The sequence below is a fragment of the Falco peregrinus genome, chromosome 5, assembly GCF_023634155.1.
Source record: "Falco peregrinus isolate bFalPer1 chromosome 5, bFalPer1.pri, whole genome shotgun sequence".
Taxonomy (NCBI): domain Eukaryota; kingdom Metazoa; phylum Chordata; class Aves; order Falconiformes; family Falconidae; genus Falco; species Falco peregrinus.
Genome location: NC_073725.1, coordinates 92,611,916 through 92,632,239, shown reverse-complemented (window position 1 = coordinate 92,632,239; position 20,324 = coordinate 92,611,916). Strand labels below are relative to the sequence as shown.

The following is a 20,324-nucleotide window of genomic DNA, read 5'->3' as shown; positions in this document are numbered from 1 at the left end:
CCTCTTAGTCTCCCCTCAGAGCTGGGATGTCCATAAGCAGGTAGTTCAGCCTGGGGTGAGGGGGAGAACCAGGAACCAAGCCCAGCCTGTGCTGGTCCTTCCCTTCCCAGTGAGGAGCTGGAGTGGGGAGGACCAGCCTCTGGCCTGTGCTGGGTGAGCCCTTGGGGCTGCAGAGGCTGCTGCATGGCTGGGGTGGGTGAGTGTCCGGAGGCAGGTTTCCAGCTTTGCCAGGGCTGTTTTGCACTTCAGCTCTTGCTAGGGAGGAAAGTGGTCCTCAGCCTGATCCTGGTGCCCTGAAAAATGCTGCAGAATTAATGAAGCACAGCAAGCTAATAAAGCGTGGCAGAGAGCCTTGACTCTGTTTCCACTCTTCATGCAGTGGCTTAGGTCCTTGGTATTTGTAAAATTTTTTGAGGACCATTGCAGCCAAGTGCAAAACAGTAGCTGTTTTCCAGCCTATTGACAACAAATAAATCCTGTTTGCCATCTCTTAATTTGAATTATGAACATTTTTCTGCAACATCATAAGAAATCCTGAAGAAAAAGGTTGTAGTTCAGGTGAATGGGAAACGTTCTTATTCCTTGGGCATCTTGTAGATGCCTCATTATTTTTTTTTCAGCTACATCTTAATTTGCTCAGTTCATGTCCCCTGCCTTGGCCTCATGCTGCAAAAGTCACCACTTAACTACCTTGAGAGCTGGAGCTACACAATTTGTGAATGATACAAACACTGGGATCCTCAGTGGTGTCTCTCTGGAGGACAGATGTTTAGAAAAGGACTGGAATTTATTATGCAAATGAAAATGCCTACAGCTTGTAAATCTGTATCACCCCCATCACCTTCCCTTTTAAAAAACATGCAGACGTGTGCATTGGTTTGCTTTCTTATTCTCCTGTCCTTTGAAGTTGGGGGATTTCTAATCTCCACATGCTATTTGCTTTACTTTATAGAACCAGGCTTAACTTGGCCAGGACTGAAAATAACCTGTTTACAGCTACCTGACTGGCACAGCAGCAAGGCCCACAGTGAATCACCTGAAAAAGTGCATGGATTTTTGGCAAAAACTTCTAGAGAATGGCCAGTTACATGAGAATAACTGAGAACAACGAGGTCATGTGGGCTTCTGCAAGTTCTAAGAGCATACATAGGGTTTTAGAAGGTATTTCACTTGCTTTAAAATGTATTTGCCATGTGAAATATATTATGGCTAATGTTTCTTAATCCCTAGTCCTCTGCAAGCCCAAGATTTGCCTGCAGGCCGGCTGCACCCCAGTGGCTCAGGTGACAAACCTGAAGGTCTCATGCGGCCAACCTGAGAGACTAACAAACTGGAGAACACATCAAGAAAAGCCCCCACAATCGTATGTGCAATTAGCACTCCACCCCAGGACGCAGTCTTGGTGGTGTGCTGCCTTCCAGCGCGGTGGGTGGCAGAGTGGCCAGGGCAGCTCTGAGGGCCTCGCTGGGCGGTGGGAGCACCTCTGTGGGGCCAGTGGGGCGAGGAGGGCGGCTGGGGCTGGGTGCGGGGCTGTGGGCTGAGAGTGCAGTGTGGCCTCCAGGACACCTGCGCCAGCGAAAGTAGCGGCCTGTGAAGCTGGGGCGTCAAACACCGCCATGGCACTGCACCGGGGCAGCCCTCAGGCGCCAGAGTCCTGAGTGAAGCTGCCTGAGATGGCAGGTCTGAGGAGTGCAAGTGGCCCCTCAGCCCGAGATGGCGGGGTGCGAGCAGCCACCTCTGCGCTCCGAGATTCCGGAACTGAGGAGTGCGAGCGGTCCCCTCACCCCGGGATGGCGGGGCCGAGGGATGCGAGCGGTCCCGTCCCGCCGCGATGGCGCGGTGCGCACCGCCCGCCTCGCCCACTCCCTCCCAAGATGGCGGGCCGCCACCGCCCCGCCGCGCCCCGCCCCGCGCGGCCCGCCGCCGCCCAGCCCTCCCGCCGCCGGTCCTCCCCGGGCGCATGGCGGGAGGCTACCGGCAGGGGTCGCTGCGGCGCCGTGCCGGGGGTCGCTGGCGGCGGCGCGGCCGCTCTTGCTGCGCCGTGCGGGCCATGCCGAAGAGTCATATGACCGCGGCGCGGGGGCGAGCCGGGCCGTGTGGGAGCGCGCGGGTGTCCGCCAGCCGCCGCCGCCGGAGCCAGTCGCCGGGCCCAGCCTGTCAGTGCCCCTGGGCCGCCCGCCGCCGCCATGCTGGCGCTGCTCTCCCGGTTGCTGGACTGGTTCCGCTCGCTCTTCTGGAAGGAGGAGATGGAGCTCACCCTGGTGGGGCTGCAGTACTCGGGCAAGACCACCTTCGTCAACGTCATCGCGGTGAGCGGGCCGCGCCGGGGGGGTAGGCCGCGCCGGGGCCTGCCGGGGGGCGGCCCCGGCCTGTGCAGGCCCGGCGGCGGGGGGCCAGCGCTGGGGCAGCGGCCGGGCCGGGAGCGGCCTGGTGTCTTGCTGGGCTCCCGGCGGAGCCTGCCTGGGGTCCCCCTCCCGCTCCCCGGTGCGCCGTCGGGTCTCGGACGGGTCGTGCCTTGAGCTGAAGCGCTGGGGTGAAGCTGTTCCGCTGGGCTGGGAAGCAGCTCGTCTGCCCTTGCTGGGCAGGCTGGCGGGAGAGGCGGCAGAGCCAGCCAGCGTGCCTGAGCCTCCATAAACCTTTGTGTGCTAATGGGAGCCGTGCAGACACCGATAGCCATATCGGAGCACAGCTCTACGGTGTGGTTGGAAGGCCTGTTGAAGTCAGCATATTGGTATGGCTGGGCTTGCGTTAGTGTAATGTGAAGATGGATGGCATAACACGTCTTCAGTAACTTTCTTCCATTCGACCTTTTTTCCAGTGCTCAGTAAATGATCTGTTTCCCACTCACTGTTCCTCTCAGATTTTCACTTATCCTGATCGCTGAAACTTGAATTAAATAATCTACTTTCTCTTAAGGTATGCACTAAGAAGTACAACTTCCAAGCCTGACAGCAGCAGGCCGATGAACTTACCTGCTGATCTGCCTGGAGCAGTTGAAGGAAGGGTGTGGGAATCCTCCTACATGAAGCTTTTCCACTGCTTAACAAGATAGAGTGGCTTGCCTAAGTGGCTTGTTCAGCTTCATCAGTGTCCTGTTCTGCGGATGCATGCGACCGAAAACATTCAAAGAATCAAGCTGGAATTTGGAAGGCCTTGTAGGGAGACCTGAGATGGGAAACCAGGGTATCTTTTGGTTTTGCAGGGAGCGTGACTGACTTGAGTCCAGTGCACCTAGAAGGGGAAAGCTGATGTGTTCAACCTTAGATTGCACATACCTTTAATTGTTGTTTTTCATTGGAGGCTGTCATCTTAATATTACTGAGTATTTTTTTGAATGTATTTATTTGTCAGGTGAATGAATTACTGGATACAAAAAGGCCTTTCATTCTTTTGCAGTTAGGCGTAATCCTTGTTACACTGACTAGCTGTCAAAATGTAACCAAGCTTTTGTGTAGTTGAGGATGTTAGCACTCTGTGGGCTTCATGATAATCATGGGAAATGGGTCAGCCCTCATAAAAGGTAACTCTACCTCTGCTTAGTTATGTTATGTGAAAGTTGCTGGCCTAACCTGAGGATGCCAGAAGCCTTTTCCTTCACATACAGTAGTGGTTGCCACTATCTCTGGTCTTGCATTTCTGAAAATGGAACTCTGAAACTGTTGAACGACCTCAATCTGTGGTGGCTGAGCTGATGCAACTTTGGGCACTGAGGTTACTCTGCAGGTTTTTTGTCTTCTGGAGTCCTAGATGGTGATGAACCTTGACAAAGTACTGCTTTGCTGTTTTGCCTGTGTGATACCAGCAGCACATCTCCTTTGGGGAATGATCTGTGAAACCGTACTGCTGATAGGTGGAGTAGTACAGAATCGTAGTAGTTGCACATCAGTTTAGTCTGTCTCAGGTCTTTCAAATGGTGAAAGTACTCTTCAGTAAAGCTGATATCTGTATCCAGCTTGCTTTGCTAGGGATTGAATCTTGCAAGGTTTCAACCGCATGTTAAGATCACACCCAGACATTTATCTGAGTAAGTGTCATTCAAATAGCCTTGCAAAACTGAGTGAAATGAGGAAGTTGTTAAGCATAATGACACAGCCTCGTTAGCTGGTTTAGGTTTGGAAGTAGCAAGCCAAATTTATGAAGTTTTTAATTAGGAAATTTAGTGACTTTTTACAGAAAACAGTTTGAGGGGACTTGCTCAGCTCTTTATTATTGGTGTTAATAAAATAATAGTGTGAGCTTCAGTTACCAGTGCAATAGTGCTTCCCACAGAAGTAGTGCTATCCATGGCATGAAGAGCCAACTTCTTGTTAGTTGCTTCCTTGACTGACTTTAATTCAGAGTCTGCATTTGGAAATGAGTGCTGGAAAAGAATAACCACTCTCTGCAGGCCAGTTAATGGTTTGGATAGATGTAGCTGTGAAGCATTGGGATTCCTTAAAACTAAAATGAAAGGAATGACACAGCAAGATGCTTGTCCTTTAGAGTAGCTCTAAAAGCTGGGTTGCATACCAGGAACTTGGTATGGCTTATAAGGCTGCATTCTGTCTTACGAAGGGCTGTTACCAGTCTCTTGATAACAGTGAGTTTAATCTAATATAAATCTCTAATGTAATCTATGCCAATCAAATCAGACATATGTAACTAGACTAAAAACTCAAGCCAATTACACAGGAGGCTTGATACAATGCTTGACTGCCACTGAAGTGGAAAGGCCATGAAAAGCAGACAGTCCAGTTCTAGAATAATCTTTTTCTAGGTTGGTAGATGGTTTGGACCATATTTATTCCTCCGGTGTGTAAACAAGCACTTTGTTTGTAATCAGACCAAACTTAGTTTGACTAGAAGGTTTAAAAACCAGCCTTAGCAGTGAAATCTAGTTATAGCTAGGTACAACTAATGCAGCTTCTGCTTTGCTAAGGCTCTGTGTTAGTCACTGTCTCTAATTAGGTATTAAGCCTAAGTTTTCCGTGTGCATGAGTAAACTTGCTCACAAGGGAGGATGTCATTTCTTCCTGGTCCTGATTTCCATAATGTAGATGGCCTATGGCTCATATTCGGAGAAATTGCATGTCATCCCAGTATTGCATCTTGAATTGTTAGCCTCTTATCTGAGGGCTTGCAATGCCCATTATTTACTGGAGTCTGCATTATCTTCTGTTGTTTGCATCTCTGCAGCTAGTGTCTGTTAACAGACTTTCATCAGGCTTGCTGTCAAAGCTGGGAGTCCCAGCCGTGCTGGTGTGGGGAGGTACACAAGAAGCAACCGAGCTCCACAGCCATGTGATGCAACTGAAACATGACTCAAGTAAACTGACTCTGCTTCCAGGCTGCAGGCAGTGCATGCTGGTGAATAATGGGACACTTGTTCAGTTTCAAAAAAGTACTTTATGGAAGAGTGGTGTTTGCTATTGTGAAGTCTTGCTTGAAGCCTGATAGGATCCTTGATGCAGGTGTTTGGCACTGGGATATTGAAGCTGGATAGTCTGATCCACAGTGGACAGGAGAGGAGAACTGCAGGGCTGGGAGGGAGTCAGACTTTCCTGATACAACTGTCAGGTTTAGGAGCGAAACTCAACCTGTTCTGTTTGTGGTGATAGGATAAATAAGATCTCTTTAGTATTTGTGTCAACACCTGAATTAGCGTGGTGTGTTTTTTAAAACTTTGGAGCATCTGACGAGCCTTTGAATGAGGCCTTGGTCTCTAGAGAGAGGTGATTTTTGAAGTGCCTCTCAAAAAAAGATCCCTTTGGCTAGGTGGGAGTTGTGACTTCCTTCTGTCCTCATGACTGTTAGAAGTAACTTTGACTTAACGAAGCCACACTGGAGAAGTGCGGAAGATTGCTCTAAAGAGCTTTGCTGCTGCTTTAGTGCCTTCTGAAGCACCCAAGTAGCTCATAAATAGTGTGTGTTGTCACTTCATACACACAGTAGTTAAGTGAGAAGGTTGATATGTTTTCAAGTGAGGTGTTTCTTAATCTCAGAAGTCTCTTGAAACGGATTGCCTCACTTCATTAGGTAATAAGGCTAGTGTGAGGTGACTCATACTCCACTTAATACCCTTTGAGGTTCTGCTTGCTGTACCCCAGATGGTCTGAAGCAGGTGACTGAAATGGGAATCCACTTCTTCCATTGTGATCTTAAGTTCCTGTATAGCGCTCTTTAAGAAATGGAAGAGCTTTAAGCAGTAACACCTGGAGAAAGATGCTTTCATGATTATCAGAGGCATGAAGTGTCCTAAGCTCTTATGTGACTGACTTCTAGATAGAAATATGCCTCTTTAGATCTTGTTTCACTGCTGTGTGGTTGCTACATGATAAGCAGACCATGTCTTTTTATATATTCCATTGAAATTGGGGTTGGGGAAGCAAAAATGTGTTTTCTTACCAGATACTGCTGTTTTGCTTTCTGCAGCAATCATTTGTAGAAGTGCTGTTGTAAAACCTTTTAAGGAGAGTTACATCATGAGGTTTGAAGCTTCTAAACTAGAGTTCAAGTTTCTGAATGTGACCCCAAGTAGCTGAAACACTGAAGTATTTCAAGAAGGAAGCTCGACTACAGTAGAGAGTTGATTTGCCCATGTGATGCACTTCTTGGTTAAAGTGATGTATGTTGCAGAGGAGGTTTAGTGTAGGGGTAGCTTTATATAATGCTAAAATGAGTCTGCTTTTCTGCTTTTTTTTTTTTTTAAGAAGAGATTTCTGAGAGATTAGGCTTTTTTTTTAGTGTAAAAAGAAAGAAATTTAGGGATGAACAGTGGGGCTGAAGGTAGTATGCTGGTTCAGGTGGATTGGAAGCGTCCTGGCTGGGAACCATACTCCAGTGATGTTGTCTCCTAGTTGGCTAAACTTGTTTGTGCACTCTTCTAGATGGATGAAAAGTATTCTGAGTAAAGATACAATCTTTGTCAGAGCTTATATGAAGAAGTTTGTCCTGTAACAGTAATGACTCATGTTAGCTTTATGAGATGCAAGCTAAGGCTGCCCTGACCTTCCCTGTTGATACGAAGAATCAACTTGTGCAGGCTGTGGAATCAAAATCTGGTGGCTGTGGCTTGGTGGTTGAGGGCCATGCGGATGGACCCCCATTGTAGGCAGCGTGCTTTCCAGCAGTAGAGAGCTACCACTCTGGCTTGAAAGAAAGACAAGGGAACAGCAGTTCTACTGCTGCAGTTGGAGTTCTGCCATTAATGATTCCTTTAATGTATTAAAATGAATTTTTAAGGAAGATACAGGAAGCAGGAATTCCAGTCTTAAACTCTACTTGATCAAGCTGCTTAGGGCTTGGTGCTGACAGTCTCGTAAGCCTAACTCCCTGGAAGCTGGTAGTCTTCTGGCCGTAGCATGTTGACTATGAAGAAGCAGATGAGGTAGCCAGAATGTGGCATGGTCTGTTTTGGGTTATTTTGCCTTAAGACAACTGAAAATGGTAGGTTTAGTAAGCAGCTTGTTGTCATATTAACTAAGTATTAAAAAAGACTAAACTTGCATCCTTCGTACAGTTCTGGAAACTTAGGTGATAAGTTAAATGCTTGTCTGAAGCCGCCTGATCCTGCCCTCTGGGAAAGGAGCTCTGTTCCTGTTAAGTAGCACGCTGCTGGCTCATCACTGAGGCAAGAGTTCTGTGGGTGCTGGTTGGCAAAGCTGCCCTGGCCTGTGGGTGAGCTGTGGGTGAGGGCGCAGACCCAGAGAGGCAGTCTGCCAGGGTTACAGGTAAGAAGCAGTGCTTGTGAATGTAGCATGTATGGTGGTGTTTCAGAGCACGCACCACAGCTAGTGCTAGTTGGTGTGTAACAGGTGGGCTAGGCTTGGACCGAGTAGCGAGATGGGGAGTGGACTTGATAAACACTGCAGTCTGTGCAGGAGTTAGTGCTAATACTGGATACAAGGTGAGCTGAACCCAAACTAATTGGTGCAGGTAGGTGTTGGCCCTGTGCTGGCATACAGTGTAGGGACTTAGTCTGGAAGCAGTTTTGCTCCTCTGAATAATCCTTATCCGACATAAGTACTCAGGCAGGTAAATGGGTTCATGTTGCACTAAAATCACATGTTTGGGTTCTCCAGGAGCTTGGAGTGTTGAAAAGGGAGCATCTCTTAAAGAGGAGGCTTAAAGAGTAGTCCTGCCTGTTCTTTCTGCATGTGGTCTCTGAAATTTGGTCTGTTCAGTCTCCCTCTTTATCTTTTGCATAGGGGCTAGAGTTCACTTTGTTTTCTGACCTTCACTGAACAGTTTGTATTAATGCTGTGCAGTCTGTGTGACCTCAGAGCTAATGGCTTAATTCATAATCACTTCTAGTACACAAGGCTGATTTTCCAGGAGTCCTGGGTGAAGTGCAGTGTCTGCCTATTGGAATATTTGCAAGTGCTGAAAACGGATGCTATTGCTAGATTTGTAAGCAGCTACTCTTGCTGTCCTTGGTGAGTGAGCAATGCTACTGTGTATGACAACAGCCAAGCACTTTCAGATTGGGAATTGAAAATATTTCTGTGCTTATCAAACTTGTTTTAAAGCTGATGCCTATTTTAGAAGGAGAAAACATTGTATTGTGAACACACAGTGATAAGGCTGAGTAATCTGCTCTAGGGGGTACAGAGGGAAGTCTGATTCAAACAGAACTGCTTACTAATAAAAGCATATTCCTGTTCTACTGTATGAGTAGCTTTTGCATATGAATACTCTAAGATGCAGCTGACTTCCTGGCTTTTTTTCCTCTGTAAAGGTAGTAAACAAAAGCCCTCTAAATATTGGGTTTAGAGACTTATTTTCTGGGCCAAGACAGTTGGATACAATAGCAAAACGTATCAAAGGAGATCACTGCCCGCTAGCAAAATTCATTACAATGATTTTAACCATTTTTGGACCTGTCTTAAAAGGTAAGGTGACTGCCAGCGGCTTTCTTTAGGTACGCTAACTGTGAATGAAGGAATACCTAATCATCAGAGTAAGATCTTTCAAATGAAGATCAGAGTTGCACAAAATCTGTAGTCAGGTGTGCCTCTCAAAGCTATAAAGTGCCCGCCTTGCCTCAGAATCTACAGCCTCCAAAATTCCTATGGAGAGGAAGGGTGTGCTTGTGTTTTGGAGGCAGCTCGGTTAAGGCATCTGCTCCCCTTTCCTTGCATTTCTGACAGTTCAGAAAGTATGTCAGATAGCACTTGTTTGTCTCGCCAACAAAGCAGAGTACAGAAAGCTGAAACTCGAGTTGTAAACTTGAGCACTCTGTAGTGTAGGTTTTAAGCAAGTCAGAACAAGTTTTTATGCTACCTGGATGTGTAGCATGGGTAGAGTGCATATAAGGTACAGCAGCTTTTCTGAAGATTCTGTAAAAGTTTTTGTGGCGGGTTACAGTTATTTCTTAAACACTACATTAAATGTGACAAATGAGGCGCTGCTGTGATCTGAAAGAATCTATATCCTAAAAGAGCTATGGGAGCATGAACTATTGATAGGAACAGCTCTCGAGCGAAGAATCTGGAAGTATCTGAGTGGGAATAGCTGACGGCATATTGGGTAATATGAAGCAGCACAAAGTGATGGAGGTTCAGGGAGCGCTTGGGGGAGATGTTTGGTTAGAAGATGTGGGTGTAGGGTGTGACTGCAGAGGCAGGAATGCAGTGGTGCTTGAGCAACCAAAGCAAGCTGACCCTTCAAAGGCAAGATTGGCAGTGCACACTTTATGAACTAAACTGTATCAGCCACGGAAAGCACGGTTAACCATCTGCTGCTGAGCTACATATAATCAAACTGGCTGAAGGGGACAGCTCATACATTGGGCTTTCAGGGCAGGAATGGGAAGCGAAGGACAGGCGTTCAGGTTGTGTGCCTACCTTGCTAAGTTAGCAGAAAGGTTAAGAGTAGTTTCAGTCTCATCCAGCACTATTTCAGATACATTGTCTTCTGTGTAGCTTAAACAGGTGAAACTTTTTTTCAAATGAGAATGTGGAACAGCTGCCTCATGAGGTTTAAGATGTCCATTTTTCAGGTCATCAATGTTTTTGCTTTTGCATGCCTTGGTTTCAAGGACTTAGTTTTGGGGTTTTTTTCACTCCTTTTAAAAAGCTGTTAGTCTGTGTAGCCATACATTTGGAAGGTGGATCTTCAATGTGAAAAGTCGCCACCTGTTCAGGGGACTGCTGGCTTCAAATCTAAGCTCTGGATGTATTTCTGTTTTGGAGGTCACCAGCAAGCTCAATGTGCCGTTTAACGAAGGACTTGGCCAGTTAAAGCCCAAATGAGAGTGCTATAATCTGTATATTTTCACTTCTAATGTTTATCAACATTATACTGGAGTCTGTACTGTGTGAAGCTTGCAGCTTTGGTTTGTTAGTGGAAGATCACATGTTTTTTAGGGGTGTGAAGTTGAGGGAACAAGCTGAAGGAAAGCATGGGCTTTTGAGCACAGAAGTGAATGACGAAGCATTGGCTGATGGTCTTCTGGTTGCAACCTCTGAACAGCATGTACTCAAAGCATACAAAGCGTGCAAAACTAAGAAGATGTAGTTACTACTTCCAGCTTGTGAGCAGTTGGGCCCTAACTCTATGGTGATGCTATGTGTGCTTCGTAGATCCTAAAGCACTTTAACTAGGGCTGGGTTCTCTGTGCAACATCAGGGAGAGAAGCAGACTTTCTGTTGCTGTGACATCAGACCCTAATTTACTGAATGCATTTGAGTCGACCTTTTTTTCCAAATCTGCCTGACTGTCTTGGTTCTGTTACACATAATGGATGTAGTGAGATACATAATGACCACTATTTGGTGAAGGAGATTCACCTTCTGCCAAACAGCTAAGGGAGCATAGGAGAGATCTGTGCTAGTGTTGGTAACACTTGTTTTGGCTCCTGGGTTAGCTACAGGAGATAGCTGTGAACTTGGCTTTCAAGCTGTTACAGATAAAAGTGTAACAGACAGTAAACCAGCTGCTACTAGAGAACCTCTCTAATGCAACACTAATTTGCAGAGGTTATGTTAGAGCTTAAAGTGACACTGAACCTCTGGTGAAAATGGGCTGGGCTGGAATACTCCAGTTGCATTTCGATTGCCTCTTCCACTGCTGAACAAGCTGGGCACTGTCTAGCCTAGCAGGAAGCAGACCTGTCAGGCCCTTCCACTTTCAAGCCTTTTAAAACTCCTCAGGAAGTTAGCCCATACCTGTGGGTTGGAAGCTTACTCCACAAGGGTGATTTATTGCTGTAAATGTTGTCCATAGAGTAGCTCGCATCAGAGGAAAATCTTCTGGATATTTCTAGCTTCCAGGTAACTAGGAGATCCTGACTTACAAAACTTGGTTCCAGCAGAAGCAGGGGAATGGCTCTTTCCCTATACTTGCCCTGGCTGTCCACCTGTTAAGCTATGCAAAGCACTTCTCCCCAAGTAAATTTACTCCCCTGACTGCCTCAAGGCTTGAAAAATTAAGTGCATGTAGGAAATTACTTGACTGACTTCACAGAAGCTTCAATAGACATGAATATAATATCTATGACTTCTTGGTTGTAAAGCATTCAGTTGGAAGGCAAATTGTTAGAAAAAGCTTATGAAATTTTACTATGTAAGCTAGCTGCATCAGATAAGCACTAAATTTAACTTTCTTTTTTTTTTCCAGTCGGGTCAATTCAGTGAAGATATGATTCCTACTGTGGGCTTCAACATGAGGAAAGTTACGAAGGGTAATGTTACAATAAAGGTATGTTACCATTGTTGACTGTCTCTTTTTAAACCCAAGCAAGGTTGTTTTCAGCTTCTGGTTTAAAATTTGTTCGCTCTGTTTTGCTTCCACCATTGAGACAAATATAGGAAACTGCAGAGGCTCGGCTAAATCTGTCAAACAGCTTAAGAATATACTTGTGTTTATTTATGGGGTTTCTTAAATGAGTATCTGTGTGTGTGACTTCCAAGTTCATGGACTAGTTTAAGCAATGTTGTGATAATGCTGTCTGGCTTTAATCTGAATTAATTTTCACATGTTTAGGACCCAGAAATCCTCCTCTTCTGCTTATCGGTATTGCTTAAGGGAAGGCTTACATCAAAAGCAAGGCTTTAAATTAGTATATTTTATTGTATACCACAGTGTGTAAACTTAGTACACCGATGTGTTCTTGCATCTGGTGTAAGATATTCTAGTTTGTATCTTATGTTATTGGGCCTGCAAGCTTTGAGCAGCTGTACAAGGGATTATTTCTGCTCTAATATGAGAGATCCTGCAGATGGGCTAAGGAGAAAGGAAAAACTGTTTTGATTTCTTGTCTTATCTGTGTGTGACATGTTTAAACATAGTGCATGGCTAAATTGTCTTTTTCCCCTTGCCTTAAGATTTGGGATATAGGAGGGCAACCACGATTCCGAAGCATGTGGGAGCGATATTGCAGAGGAGTTAATGCTATTGTGTAAGTGTGGCCTTCCTTCAGCTAGTGCTTAACTTCAGGTTTGCTTTTCTTCTGTGTATAGCCTTTCTAACAGTGCATGCTTGACTTGGTAGTACTTGTTTTAATTTTGAAAGTACTGCAACCATATTGACCTTTTTTACCTGTAAGTTCAGGGCTCAAGATGGGTTATTTTCTTACCTGTGTCTGATCTGGAGTACTAACTACTTCCTGTCTGAACTGGATGGCACTGCTGTCTAACTGAAAGAATCTTCTATCTACTCTGATCTTAGAGATTTATTTTTTTAGAAGAACCAAATTCTTTGCTTGGAAGACTTAGCTTTGTTTAAAGCCTTGTTGAATGTGCTCAAAACTGACAGTGTAAAGGAAAGACTGCTGTTTCTGAAGTAGTTAAGTCTCACTGACTTAACCTTAAATTCTCTTTAAAGCTACATGGTAGATGCTGCAGATCGTGAAAAAATAGAAGCCTCTCGAAATGAGCTGCACAATCTTCTAGACAAGCCACAGTTACAAGGAATCCCTGTAAGTAATATTGCCTTATACAGTATTAAACTTGCTTGAGGAATGTGCGTAACTTTAGCAGCTCTGAAGTCTGGCTTGAACTCTTAAGTCAAGTGTAAGGCCTAACCCTCCTGGTTAGTACAAGCATGAACAGTAGTGCCTTAAATTGAATTGATGACCTCAGTCAATCCTTCAGGTGTTTTTGTTGCGGGGGGGGGGGGGGGGAGAACAGTAGTTTAAGAGTATTCCACAGTATGAATTTGTGTTCTCTTTGAGGGTCTGCTATAGCACAGGTTAACCAGAGTGTAGTACAGAAGTATAGAGCAACTTTGGGGAATCTCAGCTGAAAGTCTACAGGGATTTTCCTCAGTTTTATCAGCTGTTGCATTCTCATACTTGCTTTTTGCACGTAGCAGTTCTTGTGTCCCCTCTTCCCCTGTGATTAGGTCACTCTTCCTTCTTGATCTGTCACATTGAGTTAGACTTAATAGCCTACTGCAGACTGCTTGTCAGACTCCCCTGAAGTTTGTTGCTTGTGTTGGGTGGGGTTTTTTGGGTGGTGTGTGTTGTTTTGTTGTTTTTTGGTTTTTTTTTTTTTTTTTTTAAGCAAAGCTGCAACTGTTTCCTTTTACTCTGGATTTCAGGTTTTAGTACTTGGAAATAAGAGAGACCTTCCTAATGCGTTGGATGAGAAACAGCTAATTGAAAAGATGTAAGTCTAACATGTCCTAAGAAAGGCTACTTTAACTCTATAAATTAATTTCTGTACATAGGGTTGTTAGATTAAGAAGCTTGCTTCTATAAGTACAATACTCAGCAATGGGAGGTAGCTGAAACAAGTTATGTGGAGAAGATGAAGGGGAACAGTTTAGATTGTCAGTATAAGACTCCATGTTACAAGTGAAGTGTATGTTGAAATGTTCTCTCTTTCGTAGGAACCTTGCTGCTATTCAGGACAGAGAAATCTGCTGCTACTCAATTTCTTGCAAAGAGAAAGATAATATAGGTAACTATTAATCTAAAATGCTAAGCATTATGAGGAGCTGCCAGAGGATGGATTGGGGGATTGTGACTTCTTAAACATAAATTTCCTGGCTTCAGGAAACTGGTAACAAATCAAAGGACAATGTGTAAGTGCAATGGCTAAATTCTGTGTAACTCCTTATAGCAGTGAGGACTGGTATTAAGGTGGTAGGGGGTGTAGTTGGCAAAACATATGTCAGTCTCCTGCAGAATCTGCTGCCTGCCTTGAGTTAGTTTGCAGCAAATAACTGACTGGTCTCACTCTTAGCTTGGCCTAAATGGTTTTATAATTCTGTCAGGTACTCTCAACTCTGCCTTGCTGCATGAGGTTAGCAAGTAGTCGCCGCAAGTTGTTTCTCAACAGTTACTCCCTTGAAATAATCCTCTTCCCTTGCTGTTTTATCAAAGTGGTTCATGTTGTGGCCTGTGCTAGTCACTACTCCGTGCAGCCAAACAGTAAATTTTTCTGGTGCTGACATCAATTGCTTTGGGATTTCTGGAGTTCAAAGGGAGAAACCATGGCACTGTGTAATACCAAGTACTACTTGACAATAGTATTGCAAGTGAATGGAGTCATCTCAACGGAATGAAAACACAGTACTTCACACACTTACCATCCTTCTCCTGGTGCCTTCTTGTGGCTGCCATGAGATTAACACTAGTTCATTGGGAGGCTAACATGAGTTTACTAATGAGGGAAACTTCAGGCTGGTAATAACGGGAACAAGCTATAGACGACACCAGAACTGCTTTGTATTAAGGACTTTGCTTCTTTCCAGGAGAAATTAACAGCCTGTGGAACTCTTCTGGCTGCTTACCCAAGAAGCCCCTATCACCTTGCCATCAGTTAGATTCAAACATGGTAGATGGGAGAAGCAGATACTCCCTTCCATGACACTTCCTGCACAAGGCTTACAGCACAGCTAAGCATCGCTGATGGGTATAATGCTAGTGCATTTCCCTTCCTTAGGAGACCCCGTTTCAGGCATGGGGGGTGCTTGATGCTTTGTATTGTAGGCGTAAACTAACTTTGTTCTCATCAGTTGAGAAGTGGCAGACTGGCTAAGTAGAGCAATGTTGATCTAAAAAAAGGATGCTAGGTAGTTACAGGACCAAAGCACAGACAGCAAGCGTTCAGGAAAAAAAAAATAATAAAATCATTCTGTTGATCTGTCGTGGACATTTAGAGAATGGCTGGATATTCCTTTGTATGGAATTGTCATGTATTTGAGGACACTGGCATACCAAAGCGATGCCAATTATACAAATACAAATAGACACTTGAATATGGAACTTCTTTTCTCTCTCTCTTTAGATATCACGCTTCAGTGGCTTATTCAGCATTCAAAATCTAGAAGGAGCTGAAGTCTTCTTGGAATCTCCAGTACCAGTTGGCCATAATCTCAATTGTCCACTTCCCTCCATAATGAGATATTACCCAAAAATCCTGTATCAAGAATCTGCCTTTTCACGGTTCATTTCTCATGTGCACTGCTGAAGACTTGTATTCTTATTCTGTCACAAAACAACTAGAGTTGTCATGATAAAGTCAGCACAAATATTTATTTTACAACCATCTATGGTGGGAGGGTTGTGGGGGGGCTTTTTAACAAAAAAAATAATCTCTCTACCATGTTAACTATGATGGTACACTCTGTTCTGGTTTTTCAGGGCCAGGTTTTTATATGATTTTCAGCAAGTGTTTTATTTCTAGTGTTTAGTGGCTTGAAGATGCTGATGCTTGACAGCATTAAGATTCTGTAAGGTGCCACATACAGTAGTTAGAAAACATTTAAGCGTGAGTTGTGGGATACTGATTTATCTCACAAATGCATGTGATGTGTGTGTGTAAGCAGAGAAATGGAAACTGTGGAGGGGAGCACAAGGCATAGATCAGCATCACTAATCTACAGCTGAGATTTTATCCTGTCACTTGAAAAAGAAAACTCCAGTGGTGAATTAGGAAAGAGTCAACTCTTTAAAATCATTTTGTTGCTTCCGTTTAACATTTGTGTGGGGGATGGGAATGGACTGTTCTGTCAAGCTTTCAAAAATTGGAGTATTCCAGCATGAAAACAAATTGCTAGGAACATCAGACTTTGTTCAATTACATTTTTCTATCTACAGATCCTAGTGGTCTCTATCTGAAACCAGAACACGCATTCTGAGCAGCTGCATGACACTTAAATTACTGATGTTTTTGTATAGAGTCAGCTGTTGACCATTAGCACAATATCTATGTAATTGTCTAGTGTCTCTCCTGCTCATGAAATGGCTGGGCACAGTTTCAGCTGGTGCTACGGAATACCCAGGCTATTGTGACAACTCTAGACCTGCCTGCTTTCTTGATGTAACCATGTGCAAAGTCTGTAAGTTGCAAGATGAAATGTTCTACTGTGTCAAAGCACAAGAGAGCCAATGAATTGATCCTGTTTCTTGACTAGCTCCTGCAGTATAGGGAAGTATGTATAAACTAAAGATTGTAATGTTTTTGTAGCTTTACTTTCTCAATGACTTCAGTATATTTAAAGGGACAGACTTGTTAAGACTGGTTTGTTCATACAGTAATGTCAGTGTAGCTTTCTAGTGTATGCAAATACATGGTACACCTGCTTGTGTTGCCTCACACTGTGTGTGATTCTTCACCTAAATGTAGAGTTTGCATTACGTCGGAGTCTTTGGTTGGAAACACTGTTTAGTCCATATCAGTTATGACAAGCCAGTTTTAATTTAGACTGCCATGGCCTTACTGGTTTGTACCAACTATCGCACTGTTGCACAGACACTACGTGCTGCCTGCATTCAGTCTGAACTTGCATTTTAACTTTTTGTCCCCTTTCAGTTCTCTGAAGCATGATTTCAATTAATTCATACTCTGGTGCTGTAGAGGAGAAGGGTATATTAACCTTGCTGCTGTAGTCCCTAGTTCACCAGGAACTGCTACAGTTACTTTTATTTAGCAAACTTGCTTGTGCCTAAAATAAGGAAACTAAACTAGAATGTGTGAATCTTTGTGGGGGACCAGGTCACTGTTTAGTTAACTGGCCTATAGCTAAACTTGATGTGTTTGGTGTTTATATACTTCACTGCTTTCAGCTTTTATGGCATCCAAACACTACCAATTGTTAACCTGTGCATTACTCTCTGCATGTGAACAACTTATACAATTACTGAACTTTGTAAATACGTGAATTTTTTAATTTAGGTGGATGCATATGTTGGTTTACTGCTCTTCAGCTTTATTCAATAAACTTATGTTTTGAGGGTTGTATTGACACTTAACTGACTGACTTGAGTTGATGTGGCTTAACCCATGGCAATACATTATGGGCTGTCTGTCTCCATTCCCACAGGATTACACTGGGGGAAGAAGGCTTGGTAAATATCTGAGTTTATGTTCAGTGGTTCAACTATTCAAGTGAAATGCTTATAAACTACCTTTCAGGCTTGGGGATTTCTGGGCTTATATGAGCAAGCTGCGCTAGTTGGTCTCAGCAGATCTCAGTGCTTTACTATGTTTATGAAAAGCACTAATTAGTCAGCTGGAGGGTCTTAAGTAGGAGCAGCCTTCTGGAGTTCTGTCTTCAGGAGAAAAATGCATGTGTCTACAAGCTTGTTTCTTGTTGTCAAGCCTAGAGCTTTTCTAGCACAAGTGTCAGATCTATCAGTGCCTGATCGTTCACTACCAATTAAAGCATAAAAATTCTTATCTCATTGGAAAGTGGGACTTTTGTTGACTGAGGTCTTGACCAAAATCTTTGCTGTGATTTTAATCTGAAGTTACAGTGACTATTCTTTTAAGTGCTTTGTTGCATTAATTTCTCATAGATCACTGATTTACTTACAGGACTGTATGTCAACATCTTCCAAGTAATGGTAACAAATTGGATGTTTCTTTCAAGCTTTCAAACTTACTGAGCTGTAACAGGTTAGTTTTTAGGCCTGAGTACTGGTCACTTAGCATCCTTCACGTGTAATTCGGCTGGTGAAATGGACTAATGAACTCTTTGAGTAAAAGATCATGTGTGTAGTTCTTCAGTTGATGGGAGTTTCTTGCATGCAAAACAAGCTACCTGGAGTTAATACTCAAAGCAAAATGCCTCTAGACACAAAATCTGAAAATGGTGTTACTGCTGTAAGATTGTCACCCTGGCTGGTCTGATACCAGTACTGATAGCTTAAATCAGCTGTGGTATGCACTTGGCCAACAGCTGTTTGCTTGTGGTATTTCAGTAACAGTTTCTGTTTCTAAATGTAAATAGCAAGGAGAGCTATGCTGGCCACTTAGGATGTGCGTACTCTGAAAAGTACACTTGTGTTAACTTCACAAAATGACTCCACCTAGGTTTTCACAGCTATTCTTGTACTGTTCTTCCAGATGCCCTTGGTTATTCACGTGGCAGAAACGTAGACCTTGGAGTGACTATTTGAGTCCAGGGCAGAGGATGACACTTCTTCTGTTTCAGGGCTTGATTAACTTGCCAGCTACCTTCATTTTGAAACCAAAGGGAAGCACAGTAAGTCTTTTCAGAGAAGTGAGGCTGTTTTCAACACTTTCAGCCTTGGACTGAAAAAGCTACTTGCTCATCTGGCATAGTTCCGTCCAAGGTTAAGTCTTTTCTGTTCTGATAAAGGTGTGGAGTCTAAGATAGGCGTTAGCAGTATTGTCTGCTGAACTTGGATGCTATAGCTGTGTTCTGCTTCTAGAAATCTGTAGAGCCAATCTATTCTCTCAATGATTACTTGTCTCGGGCTCTGTAGTGAGCTTGGACAGTAAAAAGAAACTGATTAAATTTCCCATTCTCTTAAAAGTTGCTTTTGAGGATGCACTTTAGTAGCATAGATTATTGTACTTAACATCAATAGCCATAGTCCTGAAACTCTCTTCTGATGTATTTGCAGGAGGCATTGACTGGTTTTCTTACTGTGCTACCCGGTCTTGCGCAGAGGCAATTACTGAGCCAGAGAGAACTCCTGGTCATGAATATGCATGCGAGTTAGACATCAGTTATACCTTTGTGATCTCATGATGTGTTGGTATCGTACGGTGTGCTGATGATTTAAAATAGCCATCAACTCTAAATACTTGGTGTCGGTTTTGTTCAGTACAAGTGATCGCTCTTACTGGTCACGGAGCAGCAAGTCTCTAGAGTAAATGGGGAAGAAATGTTTGTGCGTGCACCCACAACGCTGGGCTGTGCGAGGGTTTTCCTTAGAGTATTTATTAGTGCCCTATCAACTTTAGGGTGGATGCTGGTTTCTTTAAGTGCAATTACAGTGCAGCATAATTCTCATCATCGCTCTGAGTACAGCTGAGTGTCTTAGCAGTTGCACAGAGCAATTCTGTCCTACCAGTTGGCAACATGAAAGATGCGCAAATGTGGAGCTGTTTCATGATCTGTGGAGCTAATAATCTAGTTTCTTATGGATTTGTGCTATCTCTTTGCATCTTTATGGAAACGGGCTGGAAAGACGGTCCTTTTTGGATGCTGACACATAAAACTGCATAATCTTCACTTTCTGGTAAAAGAAAAGAGGCCAAAGAAAATGCCTTAAACAGTCTCTCTTGTTAAATTAATATAGGAATGTTGTGCAGGGATCTATAATAACTTGAAGTATGGCTTAGCTGGATTATTGAGCTTTTAACTTTTCTAAGGTTTAATTTTATAGTTACTGTGGCTGTGCAATGGCATGTCATGATTTGCTTTGTGCGTGTTTACTGAATGTGAAAGAAATGCGCTTCCTCCTGGTAGCATGCCCCAGCACTGCTCCCTGCTGACTTGCTTTTGCACTGACCCTGACTAGAGCAAGCTGTATGAATTCCGAGTAGGGGGGTGTAAATCAGGTTATTTAAGCTATCTTGCCAAGAGCGGTGCATTGCTGATTGCATGAACAGCAAAGCAATGAGTTGTGTTAAAGGAGAAGTAACGTGTGAGTGCCTGAGAATAGTACGTGCTTCAGGACTTTTGTTCCCAAAACATGAGTGTAGAATGACTTGTCTCACTAGATCATAAACCTTCAGTGAGTAGTCTGTTACTTTAGGATTACAGATTCTGAATGTTAAAAGTATGCCTTGGTGAAACATTGGGGTTTTCTTTTACATGTCACTTAAATGAGAAACACGGAATGGCACTCAAAGGGGGTATGCACATACTCTTTTACAGGAGAAGTAAAATCCTTGATGTTTTTATTTCCGTCACAGTGGAAGGTGGGTAAGTAGACCTTCATGCCAGGATTAGTGCCTTTCAATTATGACATTACAGGGTTTATTCTGTTAAAGGCAACATCTATCAATGTGATCATTTTGAAGTGCTTCAATAAAGTGTTGTTGAAAACCATTCTTTTGCATCTTCATCTGTAGTAGTGGAGCTGCTTTTATTATTAGAAATATATAAGAAGCCCTGGTTACCACATTGTGGGGAAC

At 43.7% G+C, this 20,324-nt stretch overlaps 1 protein-coding gene across 1 annotated transcript; it reads left to right on the top strand.

Moving 5' to 3' along the window:
• Positions 1–2,061: 2,061 nt before the first annotated feature.
• Positions 2,062–20,238, top strand: ARL8B (ADP ribosylation factor like GTPase 8B). Its single transcript, XM_055806758.1, has 7 exons — positions 2,062–2,309; positions 11,599–11,679; positions 12,306–12,379; positions 12,805–12,898; positions 13,522–13,589; positions 13,813–13,883; positions 15,216–20,238. Exons 1-7 carry the CDS (start codon positions 2,187–2,189, stop codon positions 15,263–15,265), a joined length of 561 nt encoding a protein of 186 aa, XP_055662733.1. The 5' UTR covers positions 2,062–2,186; the 3' UTR covers positions 15,266–20,238.
• Positions 20,239–20,324: the final 86 nt, after the last annotated feature.

What these genes read in the sequence shown, in the direction of transcription:
- ARL8B (XM_055806758.1), top strand. Translation starts at nt 2,187, where the DNA reads ATGCTGGCGCTGCTCTCCCGGTTGCTGGACTGGTTCCGCTCGCTCTTC. An exon ending in CCTTCGTCAACGTCATCGCG is followed by an intron (nt 2,310 to 11,598) that starts GTGAGCGGGCCG and finishes TTTTTTTTCCAG; the next exon opens with TCGGGTCAATTCAGTGAAGA. An exon ending in CACAGTTACAAGGAATCCCT is followed by an intron (nt 12,899 to 13,521) that starts GTAAGTAATATT and finishes TCTGGATTTCAG; the next exon opens with GTTTTAGTACTTGGAAATAA.